At 39.1% G+C, this 27,045-nt stretch overlaps 1 protein-coding gene across 7 annotated transcripts in view; it reads left to right on the forward strand.

Annotated features, from left to right (window-relative positions):
- The first annotated feature begins 1,020 nt into the window (after positions 1-1,020).
- N4BP2L2 (NEDD4 binding protein 2 like 2) overlaps positions 1,021-27,045 on the forward strand; it is a 34,134-nt gene continuing 8,109 nt past the window's right edge. Inside the window, exons 1-8 of one of the 7 annotated variants that reach the window (XM_061628435.1) lie at positions 1,109-1,367; positions 2,599-2,698; positions 2,786-3,917; positions 6,749-6,876; positions 7,749-7,837; positions 8,242-8,318; positions 9,765-9,908; positions 23,626-25,316. In XM_061628435.1, the coding sequence (XP_061484419.1) occupies positions 1,320-1,367; positions 2,599-2,698; positions 2,786-3,917; positions 6,749-6,876; positions 7,749-7,837; positions 8,242-8,318; positions 9,765-9,908; positions 23,626-25,316 (3,409 nt within the window). In that variant the 5' untranslated portion in view covers positions 1,109-1,319. The other 6 variants (XM_061628434.1, XM_061628432.1, XM_061628433.1 and 3 more) reach the window with 6 other exon arrangements.

A 27,045-nucleotide genomic window follows, 5' to 3' on the forward strand; every position in this document is an offset into this window, starting at 1 on the left:
CTGTACTCAAGCGCAATTGACAAAACGCCGTATGAAATGTTATATGGGCGGGCGTAAGCCCAAACATGCACACATCCACCCTTTTGGTGTTGCATGTTGGGCACACATACCCAAAACACGTGGAAACAGTAATCAAGAATGGGTAACAGGGCTAATCCTGGGCTATGAGAAGGTTGCATACAGGGTATGGGTGGCTAACACTCAAAGAGTAATATCGAGCCAGGAGGTGACCACCGAAAGCCCCAAAACCCCTGAACCTGGGGAAAACCTGGTGATGTTCTGGAACGGACACACATCCCACAAACGTGACACTGACAAACAGCAGCAAGCCTGCGTGCGCAGAGAGAGCTGGTGTCGATCCACCCGAGATACACATGGGCGACAAAATAGAAATAGCTAACAGTAGAGTAGAGGAAACAACAGCATCCCCAGGATCAGACAGGGAAAGCCTACCTGCCGTTCATGTGAAGCAGGAAGAAAGCGATGTTGAGACAGAGGAGGGTGAACTGAATCAGACAGATCCAAATCCCGAAACAAGGGAACCAGTTACCCAGCCCCGCAGATCACAGAGACCCAATCTGGGGAAACCTCCAGACAGGTTTACAGTTGCGAAGGTAAAGGCAGCCCAGAAACCTCACAAACCAGCACAGCCCCGAAAAGGAGATGATGACTGGACTGAACAAGATTATAGTTTGGTTTGCTATGCTGGATGGGGGTAGGGATGGGATGGAACCATTGGACTCAATCACTGATTACAGATACTAAACTAAAAAAAGAAAAAGAAAGAAAGAAGGGTTATATATATGTAAACTGCGCTATATTTATATATAAGAACTGTATGACCTGCATTCCTCAAGTATCAAAAGGTGGGGGACTGTTACCGGTCAATGACTTGCGGTTTTGATCCCCAAGGAAAGCAGGGGAAGAAAGAGTTAACCAGGAACTTAAACAGACTCAGTTTGCATCAGATACACAGCTGCAAGGGTTTATTGCTCAGTACCCGGCCCCATAAAAGGGGGGAGTTAAGTGGCAGGGGGGGGTTAAGGAGTCGTAATTGATGTGGTGGTGTTGCTGGTATTCGGACATATGTGAGTGTACCTACTATGTTCTAAAGATTTAATTGTGCGCTGAAAAATAAAGTTCTTCGTAAAGAAGCTCCGCTGTGTGTCGGGCTACGTCGAATTCATTCCTTGCAAAGCTTGTCAAATGTTCCGCTAACAAGTTCTACATCAAATTAGACCGCTAGGGATTTGAGGAACTGTAGTTCGTCATTCTGGCCTTCAGAACTACAAGCCCCAAACAACAGCCGCCGCTCGCGCATGCGTGGCGTGGTGAAAAGCCACCATTTTGGAACGTGGAGGTTTGGGGTGCGTTGGGGTATATTTTACTTCAGCCAGGGAGCATGGCGGTGCCCGTTTGACCTCGGGGCCGCTTGAAAAGCGAGTCGCGTCGCTCTTTTGAGGTTGGTCTTGTTGTTTCGACGCGGATATGAAACCTGATTTGGAGGGATAATATTAAAGGGAGGGGAGGCAGGGCAGCGGCTGGTGGGTTTGTTTGAGGGATGCTTATGGGGTACGTATGAGCGCTTCCTTTTGGGTTTCGTTCTTCTAGCAAAGCTTCCTGCCAGCTCTTTGGCGGCCGGGTTGGAGGCTCCGGAGATTTAGGTTTGATAAACGATGCTTCTGGTTGGGCGGTGAGGGTGCCAGACACAGAACGACAATGGAAAGCAACACTTCGCGCTTGGTGAGGGATAGATAGTAAATACGCAAGCATGATGTGGGAAAAAGGGCGAAACGATTGACGTCTCAAAACCCGCCTCGCAACGTCGTTAGGCGCCTGGTAGAGCCCCTTAAGAAAAGGGCAAGATTAAAATAGCACAGTGACTCAATGTCTCATTATTAACCCACAAGGGGCCTTTTTTTTTAAGATGCCTGTTGGGAATTTATGGTACTAAACAAGGCTGTGGCTAGACTTAACTGTTGTTGTTATTATTTACTGTTATGTATTGATAAATGTGAAGCCAACTTGTATAACAAATGCAAGGACAATTTCAAGCCATTTTATTGTAAACTACTAAACGTGTTTACTGTTGCAGGCCCTTTTTTCATAATATCTAACTAATTTTACAATGCAGTCCTGTAAGCAAGCTCCACTGAATGTAGTTGGGTTTACTCTCAGGGAAGAACTATGTAGGACCGTAGCTTTCCAGCATAATCCCATAGAATACATCTCCAGATAGGGTTGGGAAAGCCCTGTGTCTGAAACTTTGGAGTCCCGCTGGTGGTCATTGTAGAGCCAGGGTGTTGCTCTCCATGTTGGATTACAGCTCCCATTATCCCTGATAATTGGAGCTCATGGGAGTTGGAGTCCAACAACATCTGGAGGGCACCACGTTGGTTGCTGCTGGTGTAGACCATATTGAGTTAGATGAGCCAGTGGTCTGGCTTAGTATAAGGCAACTTCTTAGGTTCCCAATTGAGGTTACTTCCAACTAAGCATGCATAGGATTGCATCCTTAATTAAGAAATGAGAGAGCTGTAGGTGGATACTAGTGAAGAATTATATCATGCTGTCAACATATTGTTTTATTACTTTAAGATGCTTCATGATGAGCGTAAGCCAAAATACCTTGAAAGTCAGGATGTGTCATCAACTGAGCCCTCTTCTAAAAGGATGAAATCAGCAAAAGAGCCTTACGGTAAATCTTACGATGGATTGCAAAGACTTCATGAAGAAATACATATTAAAAAAATCCATAGTGGGTTTATTCCTTTGTCCCTTTCAGATGATGATGAAGATACACAGGAAAAAGAACATGCAGAAGTAAAGGAATTATCTGGTACAAAACCAGCGTCATCACAGCCTTCATATTCAGTAACCAATACTGAGATTTCAGAAAATAAAAGTACTTTCTTTCCTTCCAGTGCCGATATAGTTCATAACAGAGAAGGTAATGCCTTCATCAGAGAAAATAATGAAGGAGAAACTGAATTATATAGCACAAGCAAAGCATTTATTGGACCCATTTATAAAAGTGAAGCTGATCGCCTACGTGATCAAAGGAAAAAGAGAGTAATAACACCAAAACAGGCTCTCCCCCTTGATGTACCAAAAATAGAAGATGAACTTTCCCAGTTTTATAATGAAATTGATCAGCTCGAAAGTGATGAAAGTCATTTCGATGGTCGCTTACAGGGGACAGAAATAAATTTACACGGGCAACCTGTGGAATATAGTAAATTGAATCAAATGGTTTGTGTAAACTCTCAAGAATGGCCCTATAGAACATCACCTGGTGGTGGTGGTCAGTGTTTTTATAATGAATCAAGTGATCATAGAGCAGACAGGGAACAGTATCCCTACAATGACCCAACAGGTCATAGAAGTGACAGTGGACAATGTTGTAACAATGAAACAGAACTATGGGAAGCTGGACAACTATGTAATAAACAGGAAGGTTCTAGATTCTGGAATGATTCTGTGCCTCAATTTAGGCCTAGTTGGCAACACACACATCCATTTATAATACCTTATGGCCCATTGCCTCCTCAATTTGCTGCTCGTTTTAATTTTCAAGAAACTAATTCCTCATCACTTCATTCAGGTACTTTCCATCCCTTAAATGTGGGACCATTTAAAAACATGAGCAGTTCAACGTCTGATCAAAATAATGAGTATGCTAATCATTTTGATATTCATAGTACACAGCCCAACAGAAATGGATGTAGTGTCCCTAATGGACACATGGGTAATGGTTTCTGTGAAACTCGACCATGTTGGAAAGATATTAAAACATACCCAGTTGAAGGATCAAGCAATATTTCTCAGAGGTTTCCAGAGGGCAAGTTATGCGAATCACAAAAACTACTTCTAATTTTGAGGGGTCTTCCAGGCTCAGGGAAGACAACATTATCTCGGTAAGTAAATGCTGACTTCATTGTAAGAAAAAACGTGAATATTTTAGTTTGTAGGCTGTCTTATTCTGTTAAAGTGGGAGCAGTTCAAATCACACAAGATTTTTCACTGGTGAGACGGTGATTGTTAAATGGCATATTGGACTTGATGGTCTTATAGGCCCTTTCCAACTCTACTATTCGATGATTCTATTAGTACGTACTAGTAACACTAGTAACTTATTTTGCTTTCTTGACAATAAAGTTGTTGATAATAGCATTATTTGCATGTTTAAAACCATAGTACTGCGTTTTTGTAATTGAATGTGTTGTAAGTTGCCTACAGTCCACTGGGTATGAGGTGACTAATAATGATAACTAACTTGAATTGGATAGTTTCATAATTTTATTCTTTTTAGGTTGCATTTTGTTGTAGTCTTTGAACACTGGCCTGAGAATGTCAGTCGAAGGGTGATTATTAAAAAAACAATGATAATGATAATAAATATTACTTTTCTTTAATCCTGAAAACTCCAACATTGATTAAAGTAATTTTTGAAAGATGCTGATATTTTTAAAAACGAAAACCCTATTTTAAATTTTATTTTATTTTTGTTAAGGATTGCAAGATAGGGGTTGGGATCTTTGGAGCCCTGAGTTCAAATTTCAGCTTAGCAATTGTCAGTTTGCCCTAAAAGCTCTTATCCATAGTTCTCCCCGCCCTCATGTATAACAATACAGATAGTTGGGTGCAAGGAGTTAGGGCACAATCAAACTCGCATTTATGCTGGGCTGAAGGGAGTTGGATGCAGTGGATCTCCAGCTGAGTCAGCTGGGCCCTGGCTCAGCTGGGCTATGCTGGCATAAATCCCTCAGCCTGGCTCAGCCAAAACTGGCATAAGTGAAGCCAGTGTAAGCCCTGAAAAAAGGGCATTTTGGGGGCGTGTTGGGGTTGTGTCAGGGGAAGTGGCCAAGGTGAGGGAACTTAGACCACATCCAACTATATTCGGAATGATCCTACATGTCCCAATTCAAGCAAAGGTTACACTGGGGAAAAGGTGGGTCTGAGGAAATAAATACAATAGAAGTCATTGGAGAGGGTTTACTTCCCAGTCGGGGTATTTACGAGAGCAGGCTGTTATTTTCTGCTCTCTGTGCACAGCTCCTGGCAGAGCTGATGTTCAGCCAACCCAGGGGCTCCTGAATGGAAACTGGATGTGGTGGAACTTATGTTGCCTTCTCTTGCTCCGGCACTACTTACGCCAGCTTCCCCTGAGATTGCTCTAGCTGGGGATGTACAGAGTGCTTATCTGCTTACACATATTTGTAAGTGGAAAAACTAAGTAAAGACAATGTACAACAACAAAAAAATGTGGCACCTTAAAAGCAGGTTTATTATGGCATAAGCTTTCAATGGATTATAGTCCACTTTGTCAGGTGCAAACTTTGAAGGCTGTGTGTAGTTATTATGGGTTCCAGATAATTAAGTCAGACACCAGTTCCCGCATAAACTGCTTTTCTGAACTAGGTTTCTGGCTTTATTAAAATATAGATTGCCACTTTTAACATAACCAGGTGTGAAGCCTAAAACCAATAATATTTCAGCATATGATTATAGTACATATAGCTTCAGAATTCAGTAGACCATTCATACAGTATCTAGTCTTATGGAGCTTTCAGTTTCTTTCCCCCAAAATGAATTGGCTCTGACCCATAGGACTTCATTGTGGATTCCACAAAAATGCCAGTGTTTGATCACAGTTTAATGAATGTGTGATTTGGCAATGGGCAATATTCTATAACAGGTTTTAGAGACAATTTATAACAAATATTTCCGTACTAATGCAAATCCCCTGAAAATAATTTATGTCTGTAGCAGAGGATCTTATTGTATCTTACAAGTTTGAGAAACAGGCCAGAACTTCTAATTTTTAGCGTGCTGATTCTGTTGCAACATTAATAATGGAGGTAGAGCATGAATTAAATTATTGGAATGTTAGACTCAAAAATGATACAGGTTTGATTTGTTGGTCCATTACAGAATTTTTGTATTACACTATTGTGGGTGTATCTGAACATCCATAATTCTGAAATATTACAAATTGTGATGGGATTCAGATGATGCAGAATTGAGCTGTGACTTTTAATGCAGAGTTTACTGGAATTGCATAGTATATATGCAACTCTCTTGGGCTTTGCCAACCTGGTGTCTTCCCAGATGTTTTGGACTACAACTGCCAATGCTGGCTGGGGCTCATGAGAGTTGTAGTCTAAAACATCTGGAGGATACCAGTTTGGCAAAGACTGTTCTAGGGTGTTAATCAGTAGATCTATTGGGTGATCCTTATGACTTTTATTTAAAAATGCTCTTAATTGTGAAGCATTCTAGATAAAGGGGTTCCAACTTGTGCAGATTGGTTGACCCTGCAGTGCTTAAGCTTTTGAAAGCAATGGATGACCCCACAGTTGGTCCATCAGGAACAGAGAATTCATGTCTTGTATCTTCTGGGATACTTTCTCTGTACTCATTGTGGGCTGGGAAGAAAACGAAGAAGGCTAGGAATAATTATGCTGGCAAACAGTATTGTATAGCCAACTTTAGCAAGTGAGCTATATGATGTAGGAGCAGGTGAGTCTCCACCAGGGAAGATTCATGTGTCGAATGTCCTTAGCTTCAGGAAAAGTATGGAATTTATTAATATGAGTTTTAGAAATTGTTAACTTTGGAATGGCATCCAATATGTCCAAAATAAATGATAATTAATATTCCAGTGTAAGTGTATTTTTCTTTCTTTCTTTCTTTCCAAAAACAAGAGTTGGCTATCTTGTAATAGTCTTGCTTTTTCCTTTGACAGCATTCTGCTTGGTCAGAGTCGTGATGGCATTGTATTCAGCACAGATGATTACTTTCGTCAGAACAATGGATGTTGGTCATATAATGTTGGTCAGCTTGGTGCTGCTCATGATTGGAACCAGAAGAGAGGTGTGAATATATTAGACCTGTTCATGTAGAATCCTGTTAATGATGAAAATATATACTTAAAAGTATGAATGTATTCGTACAAGAGTTTATGGGAGAAGATTTACCAGTGTGTGCAATGGATTGGCAGTTTATTCCTATATACAGTGGACTAATATCTTTTCCCAGGACCAGACAAATGAATCTATGGATGTCAGATTCAATAAAGGAAAGGTTTCATTTACCTTTGGTAGTTCTGGGGCAGGACAAAACACTGGACAGGATTTCTCCTCATGTTTCTACAGCGGTAGGAAAAGTTACATTTGCTGAAATTCTTTCTACAAAATTAGGAAAGGCAGGTGGGCACTAGTTACCCTAAACACACCAATGGACCATTCTTGTGTACAGGAGTTGGCTTGTCCTGTCTCTGTAGATACAAACAAAGGTTGAATGCATTAAACTAGAGATAAACTAATACAGGTTTGCCAGATTGTCATGCAACCCACTCTGCCAATCTCTCATATATTTGACTCTCACATAAGTCACTTTATCTAGAATTATTTGACAGTCTGTGTAATAATCAGTTAAGATCAACTGTGAACATAGCGGGGGGAAGACCGAATAAGGCAACTCCTGGTATTAGGGCTCCTTCAGGAGGAACAGCAAGATATAAATTCTGTTGTTGTTATTGATGTTATTATTGATGATGATGATGGAACTCTTTGCTGATGTAACTCTTTGCCTCTGACCTGAAGTTCATTCTAATGAAATTGAGATGTAGCTAAGAGGAGTTATATCATTAGCAATTTTTAGATGATGCTCATATATCTAACCTCATTGTTTGAAGCAAATGATTTTTATAATTGCTATTTGTTTAATTATAATCTTTATTGCAGCAAAACAAGCAATGGATCAAGGAAGATCTCCAATTATAATAGACAACACTAATACGCAAGCCTGGGAAATGAAGCCTTATGTAGAAGCGGTAAATAAAGCAGCATCTTTTATGTGGAAACTCACTTCTCTTTCTTGGTGAAGAAATCTAATTTGTCTGCAAATGAATTAATCTTTCTGATTTTGTTTTATTTTAGCCATAAGCTACATTTTGTATTTTCTTCATCTTAACATGAGCTGTGTCAACATCAGTAAATCTTAAGCTTTTTTTTGCTGGGGGAAAAAACTGGTTTTTGTTCTGCTGAGCATAAAGCACAATCCTATGCATGTTACTCAGAAGTAAGTCCTACAGGTTTTAATGGACTTACTCCCAGGAATGTGTGTATAAGATTACAGCCATTATCAGAAAAGCTGATTTCTTATACTTTCCTATGAAAAGGTTACTACTCTTCACTATTCTTTTTATAACCCTTTTGTCTGTTTGTTTTTGCTTAGGCTCTAGAAAAAGGGTACGGAGTAGAATTCCATGAACCAAACACATGGTGGAAGTTTGACCCTGAAGAATTAGAAAAGTGAGGTCTATGTTTTGTTTTTCTTATTTGAAAATACATGAAACATTTAAAGTTACATTAGCAAAATAATAGAACCAATGAATCAGCTTTAGAATAATTGCATATATCCACTTGTAAGTCTTCTGCCTAGGTCTTGAATATTAAGCCTGCCACCAGATTTTGTAGTATAGAACCACAAGCTGTTCTTTTGACAAACATTGTACCCCCTGTCTCATTACAGGTTATGTTCTGCATGCGTTTCAGTTTCAACCTCTTCCCTGCCCCCTCTAGATTACTTTCTATTCATGAAGCTTGGTAGAAACAAATAGAAATAGAAGGTTGATGGAACTGACAAAACTTGATTTTTTTTAAAAAAATAAGGCTGCTGCATACTTAATGGAAGTGCAGTTTATGGTTTGGATCTGACAAACTTCTGCTTGTAAAAGTGGAGCTTTCTTGCTTCCCCCTCTTTTATAGCCCCGGAAGAGCTATTTCTGAAGCGTGTAGGATGTCTAAGGTGTGACATGGGGAGCTGCAATTGATACAAATCAGGGCCTTGTTCTTTTGTGAACAGAAATGGCTTCTGTATATGCTGTCACTCAACTGGATCCAGTGCCATCTAGAAATACAACTTAGCTTCTACATGATTTAAAATCTTGTCAGACGTCTTTTTCATATTTTTTCATTCAAACTTGATTTTGAAACTTCAGAAAACTGTAGATTGTTCATTCCAGTGTGCATATAATTACTTTAGTTATGACGTTACTTAAGTGAGAGTGGGCTAAATAATGTTACATGGTGGACATGTCTACTGGTGGTGCTTTTTTATTTTGCCTTGTAGTAAAAATCAACTCACAGGGAGACTGCAAGTTTGACAAAAGAGACTGTGAGGGGAGAGCAGCTGCTGCCTGAACTTTTTTTCTCAAAATTGCTGTTCACCAGCTGCATGTCTACCTATGGGCAAAAACACATAGGCTTGGCCCTGGACAGGCTTCTTAAAGGAGGCATTTATTTAAATATAGACCACACTTTTCATAAAAATACAGCAAGATGGTATTCAACATACAAAATTCCAATAATATCAATAAAAACTGCTTGCTAAATTAATGTTTCAAAGGCTGTCTGAATAACATAGTTTGCAGGAGAGGACTAAAGGTTGGCAGGGATGATTCCTACTGAGTCTCTACCTATAGGGAGTTTCACAGGGCAGAGCTTGCCACACTAAAAGCTCAGTCCCTAGGGAAGGCCGACCAAATCTCAGGGGTATGGGGAACCACCAGAAGTGCCCCATCAGAAGATCAAGGTGGAACATACGGAATTAGACAGTCTTTAAGGTACTTAGAGTGCAAATTGTTTAGGGCTTGGTGAGTTAACACAAGAACGTTGACCCTAGCCTGGTAGCAAATAAAGTGTTCTGAGAGATTCTATAAATTGTTCAGACTTGAACTTAATTTCTTGTTTTTGTAGGAGGAATGAACATGGGGTCAGTCGTGAGAAGATTGTTCAAATGTTGGAAAGATATGAATATCAAATGTCAATACCCATTATCATGAATTCAGTGCTGCCTTTTCACAAAACATCACAATGGCCACCTCCACAAAGAAGGCAGAGGTGGGGAGCCTCTTCAGAGTCTTGGAATTTTTTCAGTGTATCAAATAGCTCAGGGTACTTGGGGTACACTTCCTAAGACTAATACTCTACAAAATACATGCTATAATTCAGCACAGAACTAATATATTTAAGTTTTTAAGCCAGCTTCACTCCCCATATTGGATTGTTTCCAAACTATTGAGCTACATCCTTTTGAGGGTAAATATTCTTAATGCAGATAATTATCTTTTGGGGAATGTTTATAAATAATGTAAATACATGTTTAATATTAAAATTTAATGTTAAATATTTTAAATATTATATTTGTACTAATCTTGTTTTTAATTAAAGCCTGTGACAATGTGGATAGCCAACGTGGTTAAACAATACATTTTAATACAAGAGTTTTTGCTTTCCTTGTAAACTGCTGAGCAGTTTCTTTAAGAATTCTAAATAGAATATAATAAAATTTTAATAAGTGCAGGTAACCAGAAGATTAAACTTAATATAGGCGTTGTATTTGAACTTTTTTACTGTTTTGAATCACAGTCCAGTTCTAGCAACTTCTTTATAGCAGTTATTTCACAAGTTTGTCAATGAAATGTTGACATCAAACCAAAGTTCTTCTCTGTTGCCATTTATTCTCTGGTCTTTGAGGTTTCTTATTGTTCAAACAGTAAGCTGTGACAGTGGTAATCAAGACCCTGCAATAAAAATCTGTGACTTCAGTATGTCAGCATGTGGATTTACATGGAATTCTGATAAACTCAGTTCTTGAGTTTTCAATATGAAAATTTATATTGTCTTTTTCTAAGCTCACTACTATGGTACATGAAAGTTCGCTTTTTTGTGTCTAGTTATGCAGCTTTGTCATGAAAGAAGCAATAAATCAAATATGTTGAAAAAGCTGGAACTGTATACATATGTGGACAGTGGCAGCAGTTACTTAAAACCACATTACGTTATTTTAGAACTGCGCTACAGGCAGTAGCCAATTCATGAGATGCTTGAGGCTGATCTGGCATGAGGCTTAACTATTGTGCTAATTTAGTTTTTACCATGTAGTGAAATTTTACTGGATGTTTGCCACTTTTATTGTCACTCAATTGTTGTGCTCTCTTGTACTATTATTTCAGCAATCAAATGTTGGTATAATACAATAGTGTCTTGAGTCTGAGCTTTATGGTTTTAGTTCAGTGAAAATATTAAAATACCAGTGTGCTACATTATGGTTGTGGGTTAAGAGATAACTGTTGGGAATACCTGATGGTAACATTACCTTCAAAAGAACCTTATATGTCCTGTTGTAAATGGAAAATAAATCTAACATAAAAGACCAGCTTTCTCTCTATTGATAAAGGAATATGTTGATATGACAACTATTTGAGAAGCTTGACTTTACATTCTAAACACTAGTTTTTGTGTTTTTCTGGAGACATGCTTTTGTCAAACATCTTGGTTTCTATATCTAAACAAAATAAAAATGGCTTATATCAGATTTATAAATGCATTTTTTTAGGAGGCCATTGCCTTATTTCAGCATTACTATTCCAAGTGCCTGTTTTGGCCCTTTGATAACTATTGCAGCCCTGCACTGTTTCCATCTGAGGAAGCACAGTGTAGTTCTCTATTAGCTGCACATATGCTTTTTCTGGCTTTCAAGGGCAGTAGTGGATGGGGAGGGTACGCAAGGCTTGTTTGCTACTCAACTACTTATCTGGAGACCAATCTTGCTCATGCCAGGCAAACAGACATGCTGCAAATTTCTTGACTGGCCTATTTATGTTGCTATATGCAGATCACTTGATTGTCAAAGACATTTATGAAACCTGGTTTGGTGTTTTACTTTTGTGTTTTACTAATAAGATGCTATTAATATGAGACCATTTTGGGGGAAAGAGATAACATTAGGCTTCTGTAAAGGAACAATTTCTATTGTTCATATGTACTTAAAAAGTTTATGGCTGCATTAGTCACTTTGAAATCTCAAATTTGAAATCTCAAAACTTGAAATCTCAAGTTTTAAGCATTATCCTGGAAAGAATTTAAAAGTGTGTCAATCACATTTTCTGTTTTTGTGTTAGGCTAGCTTACAAAATGTAATGTATTGTGCTTTATAACATTCCTTTAACAATGGCAGTCACTGAATCACTTATACAAAAATAATTCAATTTAAGTAGCTAGGATTATAAATTATCGAGTGAGAGTGGTTAGATCATTCATACCCAGAATCTTCAAGTGAAAAACATTCATACATTTTGCCTCAAAGTACTTTTCACCTCCTTTGTGCTATTGTATTGTGTTCATACAATCTTTAAATAGGCAGTATATATTTAAGGATATACTGATAAATATTTAAAAAAAATGTAATACTTCTGCAATGTGTATCACAGATGATTGGCCCTTTGGTAGCACATACTGTGATTTAGTTACCATTTGTAAGTAAGACCAAAGGCTCGCTATATCATGAACTTGTCCTATGCAAAGTTCATTGGAAATGGATGGCTGCTGGAGAAGAGCACAAGAATGACAAACATATAACCAATCAAGTACGTTACAACATACTACATGTGCCTCATTTGTAGAACACAACAAGAATGTTGCAAAATGAGTCAACTTTCAGAAAAGAGGCTGAAGATCACATGGAATTATATAATGGATTGGTTGTGTGTTTCCTGCCATTCTGCTCTTGTGTTCACAGACCTGCTCATTGCATGGAAAAGTTTCTGCTGCATTATTCCAAATTTGCCAAAATTTCATAGATGTATCAGCCTTGGATTGGTGAAAATATATTATCAAGAGCCTCTTGCTTGAAGTGTGTGTGGGGGGGAAACTTGAGCATTCTCATAGCTTTAGAGGTTAGTTAATAAAGATTTGATTTTTGTGGCTGAGATCCAAACTGGCTCCACTTGTCCACATGAGTTGTTAAGCTCCCCTTTGAAGTGCAGCCTCCTGCAGCCTCTAAAATGTTTCCTCTAGAGGTCGAGGGGGTGCTCTGAAGTGGCACCTTATAAGGTACAAGGGGATTTTTTGCCTCTTGTGCATGAGCGGAAGTGCTGTATTACAGACATGGGTTTAGATACTGGTCTATGATTTGCAGAAATATTATAAAATAGTTCCATTTTTTTTTAAAAAGTCAAATTCTTCAAAAGCAAACTTCTACAGTCACTAAATCTGGAAAAGTCAAAGCAAGATAGCAGCCATGATCCAGAGATGCACACACGCAAGATATTCTTTTTGACTCCTACCACACTGAAAATTTGTGCAGATATCAGGTGTAGATAATGCACAAACTGGCAAGAAACTGATGGGAAGGTTCACTGTCATATATGCTGATTAGAGTTGTTGCATGTGGTATATGGGCCTGTTATCCCATCTGTATAAATGGCTTTATTTGTGTTTTAATTTCTGACTTTGTGCAGCAAACCCCTTCAATTACTTGCATGTGAAGAGGGTGGATATCTGGATCCATTCCTCTTTGCCCCATTCATTGAAGATCTGCGTAGGGTTGCAAATGAGGGTTAGGTGGTTCTGCACATGTATGACTCCTATGATGTAGATAGGATATTCAAGTAAAGGTAATTTATTGAGCCTTAGTTATAGAGTCAGTTGTGCTAACCCTCGAATCCATTCTAATTTGACACAAATATTTCTTTAATGGCTAGCCATTTCAAGATTCACTGTTTAAGTATTTTCCTAAAAGTCTACCTTTGTTTAGTTTTGATTATTCAAGGGTTGTGCTAATATAGCTTCCTGTTTCATAACTTGATTTTTTAAAGGTAAACAGACAGTTGAGGATCAAGGCTTGCTTATATAATTCAGATTCACGTGAACAATAAAATTGAAATTTAATGTTTCAGTGAGTTATGTATGTCCTGTTTTTGTGTGTATTTGAAATGTACATGTGAATACGGTTTAATAGAAACTTTATTAAATCTAAAATTTTGAATGATATTTTGCTGCTTAATTTGTTTGCAAACATGTTGCATTTTGAATATCCAGTCTGGTAACTTTAATATGTTATACATATGTATTTGTAACATTGTATATATTTGTCCTTTAATTAGTGCATCAGTATTTCGAGTATGCACAACAGCAGTTGTAAAATATCTCACTTTTTGTAAGTAGCAAGGTGTCTTTCCCCCACTGCTGTGTGGGATGGGTAGAGGACTTTGTGGCTTGGGATGTAGTTCCTCCCATGCATCAGTATAATGCAGTTCTGTCATAAAATATGGGTTGACAGGATTTATTAATAATCTGCCTTTCCTACTTTTAGCAGACTAGGAGTTGCATTGTTTCTAGTCATGAGTACAGAGAAAACTATGTGTTAATACTTCCCTCATGTTGCTGCCATAAAGGGGAAACAAGTAAGAAGTAACTTGTGTGTGAACAAAGAATGTGTAGTGTTTGGGGAGGGGAACTTACTTTTTGCCAGCTGGGATTCTTAAAAGTGTAAAAGTGACAGTGAGGGAGAATCGAGTACCTGATCTTGTGGGTGAAAAGAATCTGCAGGCCACATAATACCTTCCTATACTCCTACTGCGTGAAGAATGGGATGCGGGTATAAAAGTGGCTGGTGATGATCTAGTTGCTTAGTAAGCAAATATTAGCATTAAAATTTTTAATTCTACCATAGGAAAGATTTCACATTTTTATATTGGATTTTGATGTATTTAGGGTGCAGTCCTGTGATCTGTCTGTGGAGGGGTCCTTGGGGGGATAAGATATTGTTGGCCTCTCTCTCCACTGAGTCTGCCCTCAGAGATCTCTTCATTGTGGTTATCAAAGTCTCCATGCCATTGGTACTCTGGCAGCTGTAGGAGGGGAGGAGTTTGTGCAGATTGTGGCTTTCGGTCTAGAAGATTCAGAACTCTCCTGCTGCCTTGACAAGAGAGGGAAAATATGCCAGCTGGCATACTTTTTTTTTCTCAGCTGCTCCCTCCTCCCACACATAACTTTCTGGGCAGGTGTGAAAATAGCAGAGATTTGGATTGGGTGGTCTTTCCACCATAGATTCTCTCCCTGCCCCCATAATATTACTGTACCCTCCAATTTTCTGTCCTGTCTTTCTATGGAAAAGGTGGCCAAGTGTAGCTAACAATATGTGAGTGAGTCAGTGTGGTGTAGTGGTTATAGTGTTGGATTGGACTTTGGGAGACCAAGGTTCAAATCCCCAGTCAACCATGAAGTTTCCAGGGTGATTTTGGGCCAGTCACTCTCTCTCAGCCTAGCCTACCTCACAGGGTTGTGAGGACAAAAGCAGAAGGGGGAGAACTATGTTTGTATGCCACCTTGAGCTCCTTGGAGGAAAGGTGAGATATAATGTTCTATATATGAAATACAGATATATATCTATATCAAAACAGAACATTAAAACATCAAAAGAAAACTAAGCAGACAGAGATAAAATGCCAAGCCACGTTAAGGAGCTAAATTAAACTCCTACCAGCATAAATATGTCTTAAGGAGGGGTGTGCACACATTTTCTGGGCTATTAGTTCCACAACATGGACATAGCCACAGAGAAGCCCCCCTTGTGTTCCTGTCTATCACTCTGACAAAGATGGGACATATAAAATGCATATTTGGCTGATCTCGGATGGAGAAAGTTTACATGACAGTTCTTTGAAATCCTACTCCCAAGCAATTTAGGGCTTTAAAGGTGATAACCTGGATCATTAACCAGGGTAATTGGAGCAACAAAGGAGTTGCATGTTCCAGAGGACTAGCCCCAGTCTTCATACCAGCTGCAGTTTCCAAATGCTTTTTAAGGGCAACCACCATAACAGATGTGCTGACAGCAGCCCAGACAGGTAACTATGGCATGTGCCACCATAACCAGATCTCTAAGAATGGGTGCAGTTGGTGTACCAGCTTAAGCTGGGCAAAGAGTCCTGAACACAGACCCTACAAAGCTAGCTCGAGTACTAAGCTGTGAACCTAGTTTTTGGGGAGGAGTGCCACTCCATCCAATATAGGCAATAATCCTATTCCCTGATCAGTATTCTTACTGATGAGGAGAACCTCTGGGTTAAGTCTCAGTTAATTGGCCCATATTAAGTTTTTACTGATCTGGCATTGGTTTAAAATCTCCACAGCCTCCTTGGACTCAGATGGAAAGGAGAGAGGATGGGTGCCAATCAGTATATTGATAGCACTGGACCCAAGAGACTTCCAGTGCAATCCAAACCCAAGATCCACCATGATGAGAGAATTTGGATTTGGAAAATTGTGTACTTTCCTAGTTGAACCACGGCTATGCCAGTGTAAGTTTCTCACACTAGTGTATCCCTGACTCAGCCAGGGTATGTACCCTTACCACCAGCTTAGCCAGCATAATTCACACTGGCGTAAATCCCCAAAATAGGGCATTCCAAGGGAATGGTGGGGATGTGGCGGAGATGGTGCGCCTATTCCAAACCCTGTTCAGCTTGATCACATGACCTAGAGCCTAATCCTTAAACCTTGGGCCTACAATCACCTGCTAGTTCAGCCAGCAGCAGCCCCTTTAAGGGACTTCTGAACGGAGTTTGGAATAAGTGTAACATGCCATCCTACATTACTCTGGCATCCTATAGGTAGGATTATTCTGTCTACTTAAAACACTTCAAAGTTTTGTCTTTCAGTCATTTTGTCTTAATACACAATAGAAATAGTAAAGTTAGCAGCTTGGTACTGTTTCCCCCAATTGCATGTCTAGTTGATGCAGCCGTACTAAGCTTAGCAATATGCTACCTGTGAATGCTGAATCTATCCATGGCCAGTACAGGCCTGTCACAATTTTGATGCTTTACCAATATCATTTTTTGGGAGCAGTCTGCCAAGCACTACTTCTAAACCATTCTCATCATTTTCACATCCATTAAATAGTAATTAAAGCATAGGAATGCATTTTGGAAACCTGCAGTCCAGATCTAAGCCATATTATGGACCCATGAGATCTTAAAACAGATGCAATTGTCACAACCTAATACCTGATTGGAATAGAAGTTGGTCTTATTTTTTTTAATGATGATACATGGAAAGGGTTTTTTTATATAAGATAGAAATAAAAAGTCAAAATAAAACCTCCAAACTAAAATGTCATATATAAAGCAAAGGCAGACTGCTGTGTTGGATTCTTCGGGTTTTAGTCTTCTATTTTAGCGTTGTATTTTAATTTGAAATGCAATGCTTTATTTCCTTAAGCCTTTGGGCATCGGATTTTTTTTTTTTTAATGTAGGAAGTTGCCTATGTCTTGCATGCTCACTGACTGGCATTGGTTCCCAGGGTTTCAGACAGGAGTCTTTCCCAGTCCTACCTGGTGATGCTGGAAATTAAGCTTGGAAATGTATCATTAGCCAGTGCAAGTGGAGCAACAGAGGAGTTACATGCAAAGCTGTTACTCTAGCACTGAGCTAGGAATAAATACATGGAAATTAGTGACATGGGATATAGTTTTTTTCACCCTTACCTAACCTGGTGCATTCCAGAAGCTTCAGACTATAATCCAGTCATCCTGACCGTTGCTCATGCTGGCTGAGGTTGATAGGAGTTGTAATCCACAATATCTTGAGGACATTAACTTGGGGAAGTCCTTACACTTTTATTAATTGATAAAAACAAACTGCTCTTTTGGATTAATTTTTATCCCACACTTCCTCCCAGAAGGAGCCCAGGGTGGCAAACAAAAACACTAAAAGCACTCTAAAACATCTTAAAAACTAAACCATATTAGAACAAAACATCTTAAAAACAGCTTTGAAAACAGCTTTAAAAACATCTTTAAAAGCAATTCCAACACAGATGCAGACTGGGATAAGGTCTCTACTTAAAAGGCTTGTTGAAAGAAGGTGGTCTTCAGTGGGTGCTGAAAAGATAACATATGGCACCTGTCTAATGTTTAAGGGGAGGGAATTCTAAAGGGTACGTTCCACACCACTAAAGGTCCACTTCCTATGTTGTGCAGAATGGACCTCCTGATAAGATGGTATCTACAGGAGGTCCTCACCTGCAGAGCATAGTGATCAACTAGATATATAAGGGGTAAGACAATCTTTCAGGTATCCTGGTCCCAAGCTGCATAGGACTTGTACACCAAAACCAGAACCTTGAACTTAGCCAGGTAGCTAATGGGCAGCCAGTGCAATACATTGTTATATTAAATCTGTCTTTGCAATATTTTACAATGTTCACACTAAAATATATGGATAGCATAACAAAAATTTTCATTTTTCAATGTAATGTTTATTAGATTGTCTTTAATTTTACCATTAAGCTGTAACTAAATTTACCATACCTGTAAAATCCAGTCTTTCTAAAGTTGGAGTTGCCCCCCCCCCAGTTATAACAAATTGTAGCACAAGTGGCCTTTAAAAAAATTATTACTATTTCTCTCTCCTCCAACAAATGTAGGGTGCAATCTAAGTCCTATTTCACCAGATTGTGTGGAGGTGGATGAGGCAGACCCCTGGTGAGCTGGCAAGCTCCTGGAGCCACCAAGCTCCACCAGCAGACGCTCCCCATCCCGGCTGAGCTGCGGTGTCACCAGGAGCCTGCTGGTGCCAATGGGGATCTGCCAGGGACAGCCAGCCTGGCAAATGGAGAACCAACAGAAGCCAGAGGTAGCCCCAAAAATGGAGTGGTTCAGGGGCATGGTAGAGAGGAGCCGTGGGGGGCACTTGCGCAACATCCAAGTCCCCCTCAGAGTGCTCCCACAGGTCTCAGTCCCCATGAGAATTCCTAATAAGCCAGCACAGTAAAAATATTCCCATGGCAGCCTACGGGGACCGTTTATCCCCCACTAGGCCTGTTCATGGGAGCTGGCTCTTCCCTGCCAGCTCCCATGCTCAGCTCCCAATGGAGCTGACACTCAGCCAGAGCAGCTTCCCAATGGGGAGTGGATGCCACAGAGCTTTTCTCTGGCTCCTCTGCCGGTCTCCCCTCCCGCCATTTCCCTGTCATTGCGATTGCACTGTAGGTCTTTTACCTAACCAAATAAAAATAGCTAGTGGGTCTGCTGGTAATTCATATCCTGTTAAAATCTCAATTTATTTCTTTATATCAATTTAAAAAAACACTTTGGGGCAAGACCAAAATATGCTTCATATAAGTATTTATTGCCTTTCATCTCCAATAAATATTAGTTGCCCTTCCCCAAAATCGGTTAATCTTTGAAGAGGCAAAATACAATTGAAACATAAATTTATAAAACTTTTAAAGTTTATATTAATTGTTGTGGAATGTTTTGTCAAAGCCATTTCCAAGCATCTGGTGGTATCTCGTGTCCCAAACCTTCCTTTTTAGGTTGATAAGTATTTATTGCATAATAATTCCATATAATCTGTTTAATAATTTTGGTATATTATCTTTCTGCATTAGATTTTCATTCTGTTCCCTTTCTCGAGAGGACTGTGTTTCATTACTCAGCTGTGGGCTATATGTCTTAGTTATAAATACTGAAAGACGTTCAGATATGATTGTTGCATTTCATCATCAATTTATAAGTCTTAAATTCCATCTTTAATTTTTTTCTAATTTTCTAAACTTGAAAAATGGAAATGGACTGCCTTCAAGTCGATTCTGACTTATGGTGACCCTATGAATAGGGTTTTTCATGGTAAGTGGTATTCAGAGGAGGTTTACCAATGCCTTCCTCTGGCCCAAGGTCACCCAGTGAGCTTCATGGCTGTGTGGGGATTTGAACCCTCGTCTCCTAGGTCGTAGTCCAACACCTTAACCACTACACCGCACTGGCTAGCCTATAATTTCCCCATAAATATAATAAAGCTTCCTCTGTTTCCTCATTTTACCTATATGATGAAAAGCAGGATATAATTTTTTAAAATTAAAATAAATAATATACAGCTGTGTAGTGATAATCCTTTACTCAGTTTCCGTTTGAGTCAATTCCAGATAGTAAACAATTTTTTTAGTTCATGGATCCAGTTTAATCAGTTCTCCATGAAATTTGCTACAATGCCAAGGAGTGCTATGTATAAGATTATATGGAACATATGGTCTCATTAAAATAATGGATATAGGTTTTTTAATGCTTTTGTTAGCACATTGGATGGTTCAGACACCCAGTTCTATGAGCCACTATGCTGGAGATAATTCATTTGCTTTTCTTAAATAACTTGATTGTAGGGAACTGTGTGTTACTGTTTTCGTCAATTTAAGTCCATATGTAGAATTTACATCAAGTTCACACAGGCTTCATTCTATAGATAAATGTACTTCATATACTAGGAGCAAAGACTTTCTAAAGCCATTGCAGTTTGTGAGATTTGTCACAACATTTCTGAGCCATGTAGAGCAGTGTCAACAGACACTAAAGTACTTACCATGCCTTTTAGGACTATATTCTTAAGATTACTGCAGCGCAGATTAGTTTAGCTATATTTTAACATGCTTTAACCACCTATATTCAGTTGTCCTTGGTAAAAGGTGGTTGTGCAATATCATTGCAACAGCCCAGCCAAAGTTAAGCAAGTATTGTTTCTTAACTGAATTAGTGGGATTTAAAAGTGATTAACTTTGGCTAGATCATGCCCTTGTTGATTGGCCTGCTTTTTAAAAAGTTTATGAGAAAAATCCTGAGCTCTTGGAGTTTTTTAGAACATTGGATTAATCTATTATTGCTTTCAGTATGTGCTTATAGGTGAAATGGTTGGTTTTTACAAATACGGAACTTAGTGACTCAAATTTAGTGTGATGCCATATACACATTATCCTCCAATGTCTTCAAGTAAATTATCTCATTCCTTTTTTAAACTTGTTCATTGTAGCTGCAGGAAATGTGAAACCTATTGCCCTTTCCAAGGGGTTGGACCAGATGTTTCATTGATTCTGCCTATGAATGTTGATCAAAAAGGACAAGTTACCTTTTAATATTGGAAAGTTTTTAAGATTTAGAAACATATTGGGTTAAGTCAGATACACTAAGGCAGGGCAGAAACATCTGGTAGTTGTACACTGAGTAACAGCACAGTCCTATGCATGTTTACTCTTAAATTACTTATTCCCTAGTAAATATGTTTAGGATTGTAAAATAAATATAGCATTTCCTAGATGAAGTTAATACTATAGATTGGTTTTTTTGGGGGGGGTGTCAGTGAACATGCAACAGAATGAGGTACTAGAAAAACTACCATTTCAGTTTAAAGATGGAGAATATAACTTTTGATGGCTGTTCCGTGCAAGTAGAAAACTAGCACAGAGGGAAGAAATGTTCTAGACAACCCTTTCCTTCTGGTTGTAATTTTTCAGTGCCTTATCACGATTCTGTTGCATGAGTAGTTATTTAAGTATGTCATTTTTGTATGATTTCAAATGCCCAAACGTTCTTGTTGAACTAGTTGAAAATGCCTTTCTAAACAATATATTAATAATTTTGGTCCAATAAGATTTACTGACTTTTGTTTCATATAGCACTATCAACATACATGGCACTTTACAGAGTGCAAGCTATCCTTGCGCCAAGTAGTTTACAATCTGAAATTTAACACAGTGGAAATTACAGAGGAAAGCGCAATCAGGGAAGAATGAATGTAGTATTTTTTCAGTTACAAGTTGTAGGCTTTGTTATAGGCAGGCATGAAAGCTGGTGGGTTGACATCAGTATTTAATATTTTAATATGTAATTCTTCAGAAATTATTAGGGGATAACTAGGGAGACCAGGGATACAACAGCATGAGAAAATCCTTGATATGGTTTGCCTGGAGAAGACCACTCATGTCATATACACACAAGATAATATCTTAAATAGGTGTGGGGAACTTCTAACTCTCCAGATGTTGTTGAACTACAACTCCCATCATCCCCAACTAATGGCCATGCTTGCTGGGGCTGATGGGAATTGTAGTTCAGCAATATCTGGAGGGCCAAAGGTTCCCCACACCTGTCTTAAATGCTCCATTCTGGTCCAGTATCAAAGCATGAATGTAAACTTAAATAACCTTTAAGTATTATATTTGCACTGAAAACCTGTGGAAATCTCTGCCCTGATTGCAGATCTGCAAGGATGGTTAAAAGGTATAAAGGGGGTACTAGTTTACATAAAGTGTTGTTGTAAGTACCATTGGCCTCAACTGAGCGGATAAACTAAGGAGTGCAGCCCGTGGATTGTATCCAACACTGCTATTCCACTACTGCAGCAGAATTCTGCTTGTGCAACAGACATTTTCCCTCCTCTTTCCTCTCCTGCAGCCTACACACACCCTCAAAATTTGTTCCAGTGGGTTGGGGGACCTTCTGGAGCACATTTTGAAGGCACACAGCGAGAGGAGAAGGTTAAGTCCCATTCTGTGAGTGGGAAATCTACATGCACAGCATTGGTTGCAACCTTTTGTCAAAAATTCAACACACATATAGTGACATTCAATGCTAGCCGTTCCTAAAATAGAACCATTTAAATTCAGTCCACTTTGACTATGATTTAGTTGGATCTCACCCATAGGAAACTCTTAATACCAGGTCAGACTGTTTGCTCATTTAACTACATAATGGTTTGTCTGACGGACAGCAGGCAGTAGTGTAGTGACAAATTCAGAGGTGCAGGGTCCCTTCATGATCGCCACGCCCCCTCATAGTCACATCCCCTCAGTCACTTGATTGCTCTTTATCGTCATTGCCACACTCCCATGTGCACCTTCTTCCAGAACAACAGATGTCCGTAGGAGCCAATCAGCATGCAAGAGGAGTGTGTTAGTTACCGAAAAGAGTCTTCTGCTCACCTCTTTTCACGCTAATAGGCTCCAATTAGAAGAGGACAAGATTTGTCTCAGTGGCTAATACACTCTCCTTTCATGCTCATTGGCTCATAGGATGCTTGGAGACATTGGGACTCTGCTCCCAAAAACATTAAGGGCCTGAGACCCTGGACCACTACACCCGACAGCAGGTCTTATTTATTATTTATTTATTAAATTTCTACCCTGCCTTTCTTTTTCATGATTGAAACCCAAGGCATATGGCTCCCAGGCAGTCTCCCATCCAGGCATTGACCAGACCTGGCTCTGCTTAGCTTCAGCAGGGAGCTGGCCACATGTGCCTTCAGACCATAGCCTGGGTCTTCAGGCTCTCATGCTCACGTTGTTCACGTAACCAGTTTTTTTAAAACCGTAGATACTTAAGATTGAACCTGGGACCTTCTGCATGCAAAACAGGAGCTCTACTGCTGAGCTATGGCCTCTCCTCATGTGTTCTATTATAACTTTTTTTATATACTGGAGAGAAAAGGACGGCAGCCATTACAACTAATTTGACACAAAGTTTTAGATCCCCCTCCCCCGAACTAGAAAAACACTCATCTAATATTTTGGACAGCCTCCTTTTTTTCTTCTTCAAAGAACTTAAATGCATCACTTTGTTCAGTTTTTGTTTCTAAATAGGAACACCCCCAATGAAGCAATGACTTCTTGAAACCTGATAGCAAACCTTTCTTCTGGTGAACCACACCTGTTTCCTGTAGTGAGTCCTATCTATGATGGTGAACTCATTTGGTTATCAACACTAAGTGTATTTACATGTTGGGCTGAAAATGCAAGACTTATTTTTCCCTAAAGAAACAGAACTGCTGAGCATTTTTTCTAACTTCTGTAGAGTCATAGTAAGCATTTACTCAGCCTAGCCATAGTTGGATCACTCCACAATAATCTTCAACGGATTATAGACAACTAGACAGTTAACTTTGTAACTGATGTTTATTAAGATTATTCTTCATTTGTTCATATTTAGTTCTTTATTCTGTTTAGGGAATCTGTTGTAAAGAAGAAGCACAGGTTGCACAAGATGAGACAAAGGAGGAAACGAAAGAGGAACAGAAAAACGAAGGGTGCCACTATGAAAACTATGGGAGAAAGGTCAGATGGACATTTTACTCCAAGTGATGAGGACTCATCCCACAGCGGACAAGAAGATTCAGAAGACAATAGAAAACCAGCATTTGTGACTGGGCATCTGAATGAGCCAAAAGAAGTTGGTGAGAGTGGCTCTGCCAGTGATAACAGTCTAACATGTTCCGAGTTGAAAAAAGAAAGCTTCCTTGTTTCTGATATGGTGGATCCAGTGCTGGCCCATTCACTGAAAATGGACATTCTTGCAGGAGACACTAGTCAGCCTCTAATGCATTTGCCACCTGTTCCAAATGAGAGCAGAACTGAAGGATCATTCAGTGATAATTATCCAAATGAAATTAAAAGTGTAAATGGTTTGGAGTGTGATAATCAATGTTCTTCTCTAAAATTGGACCACAGTGGTACAGAAAATAGTACCAAAATACTGACAAGCATGGAAGACAAAGCTACATCTGCTGAAGTCATACCTGAATCTGGCCTAGAAAGGAAACTATTAAGTGATGAGGAAAAAATGGCCATTCCTCATCAGCCTGGGTCATCAAAAATGAATAAGGGAAATACCTGGGCTTTCTTTTCTTTTGACTTGGCTGACACACAGCCCCAGACCAACATAGGTGAAAATGATTCCTTTGTGACTTGGCCTGGGGGCGCATCTAAGGTCATGTATGAGCAAAGACCAAAGAAGGGAAGGAGGCCCAAGCAGGGCTTTTCAGAAATGACAGCAGTATTAATTGATTATCAGTCTAATAAGGAATTAGTGAAAGAAAGAGACAGAGAAGTGTTACATGGTAATAACGGTATAACAGATTGTGCTCTAATAGTGCCACTAACTGAGAACATCCATAAGATGCCATGCATTGAGATGGTAGACTTTACCACAGACTCAGGAACTAAAGCTGGTGATCCAAATTATGTAAGTGTATTAACTTCACCAACGAAAAAAGGAAGATGCAAAAGGATCTACAAGTTGGCCCCTAACTTTGATATACCCAGACAGATTCCAGTTAGAAAAGATGAGAAAGTGCTGAGGGATGCAGATGTATTGGTGGAACAAGAGGACACTTCATATGAAGAGACTAGAGAAAAGAACAAGCAAAGCCTTTGCTGCTACGAATGTCCAGAGCCTTCTACATATGATGTAATAATAGAATCTTCTCCTTATCTTGACTTAGAACCTCTCTTACATAAATATTCCAGCCAACTTGTAGAGGTATCTATGGACTCCTCAACAAATGTAGCTGCTCTTCCAATTCAGATATGTACTTATGCTTCCTGTAAAGCTTCCTTGCCTAGTGAACAACAAACTGTTGCTTTCAATCAAGCTGTGGAAGCTAGCACAGAGGGGGGAAAGGAGAAAATGTCTCCAGGTGTTTCAACTACTCAGCCAGATATTTTGTGTTCTGTTAAAGAGTCTGCTGCTGAAAACTCTGAAGAGATACAACAAATTAATGAAACCGAGCAAACAAAGTATTCCCAAATCAAAGATGACCAAGATCTTTTAAGAATTAAACCCAATATTGGGCTTCCTTTATCTCTTGGATTTGCACTTCAACTAGTAGAACATTTTGGTTCTCCAGGAATTCCACTGGGTAACTATTACCTTTTTTTAAAAAAGAAAGAAAAGAAAAATAGTTTGTCAAGTTAGGTACTCAGCTGCTTTGTGTGTGTGAAATACATACGTGCATACATATATATGTGTGTGCATGTGTACACATATATATTCAGAATCCATCTGCATTAGTGACTTGTCCTTTTGCATGTATTGCTTTGGACTTAATTTTTCCTGGTAGAGACTTAATCTTAATCAATGCTTATGAATAGCGGTTAGTGTTTTTACGTCCAAGAAATTTAAAATTCCTCTAACAAAATATTGATTTTCAGTGACTGTTCATGTTTTGGACTTTAATCACTGCCAGATTGGCATTTTAAATATTTATACTTCCTTCAGTATTATGTGTGGCCTCCCATCCATGGGGCACATCAGTTCCATACCTCCTTAGCTTCAGCAATGCCATGGCTGCAGAGATTTCTACAGCATTGAGTGAGTGCACAAGTTTGGCCTTTTAAAGTGTTACATTATTCCTTTGCAAGTGTTTTGTTAGTATCTTTATGTGAAAATGTAGGGCTGGGTGGTAAAAGTCCACTGACTAGTAGGAACCTACTGAAACACTTTTGTTTGCTTTGCGCATACCATGGACTGCGAAAAAGACAAATAATTGGGTGTTAGAACAAATTAAACCAGAACTGTCACTAGAAGCTAAAATGATGAAACTGAGGTTGTCATACTTTGGGCACATCATGAGAAGACATGATTCACTAGAAAAGACAATAATGCTGGGAAAAACAGAAGGGAGTAGAAAAAGAGGAAGGCCAAACAAGAGATGGACTGATTCCATAAAGGGAGCCACAGACCTGAACTTACAAGATCTGAACAGGGTGGTTCATGACAGATGGTCTTGGAGGTCACTGATACATAGGGTCGCCATAAGTCGTAGTTGACTTGGAGGCACATAACAACAACATTTAGCCCCTGGCCTTCAATCTGTAGCTGAATTGTGGACCTGAAAGGCCCAGCCCATTCTGTGAGGTTGTTACAAAACCATATATTACTCTGACTCATTCACCTGTGATACATCACAATATTAACTATGGCAAGAATGTGTTTTGGGCCACTGTAGTAAGCCACACACAGATCTATTGCATTATCCTAATGTTTTGTGCTTATATAGTCAAAATAAATCTTAAGTCTCTTCCAGATGAGAACTTAATATTGCAAGCAGGTCATTCAGACATAGTAAATGGGTCTTTGACAACAGCTTATTTTGTTTAAGTATTGGATACTCTTTCCAAAGAAAATCCATCTGGATTAAATGGGGGGGGGGAGGATGCAGGCCAGTAGTTTGATGCTGATGACATTGTGTGACAGCTGTGAAAAACTTGCATGCCAAAGTAGCACCAATTCTGCATTAACACCTGCTTGGAAGTGCCCTTAATGTACTAAATTATTGTAACTTAAAACTGATGATCCTTCAGCTTGTAATAACTTTAATAAGAACAGCAAATATTTTAATTTAATCAAAAGGTCAAGGGGAGTGAGGAGAGAGCAACGTTGTTTTACTGACTTTCCCCAATTCCATTATTTAGGCTTGTTTTGCTATAGCAAAATCTGTAATCGCAGAGATGTAAATACCGCAAGAAAAATTACACTGCTGTTCTATATTCTGCTCTTGCATATGTTTAATCATGCCAAAATGAAGACAAGAAATATACTGATTTCTTGTAGCAGGCCTGCTCTTTCTCCTTGCTTTCATACTTGAT

Source organism: Rhineura floridana, chromosome 5 (assembly GCF_030035675.1).
Source record: "Rhineura floridana isolate rRhiFlo1 chromosome 5, rRhiFlo1.hap2, whole genome shotgun sequence".
Classification (NCBI taxonomy): domain Eukaryota; kingdom Metazoa; phylum Chordata; class Lepidosauria; order Squamata; family Rhineuridae; genus Rhineura; species Rhineura floridana.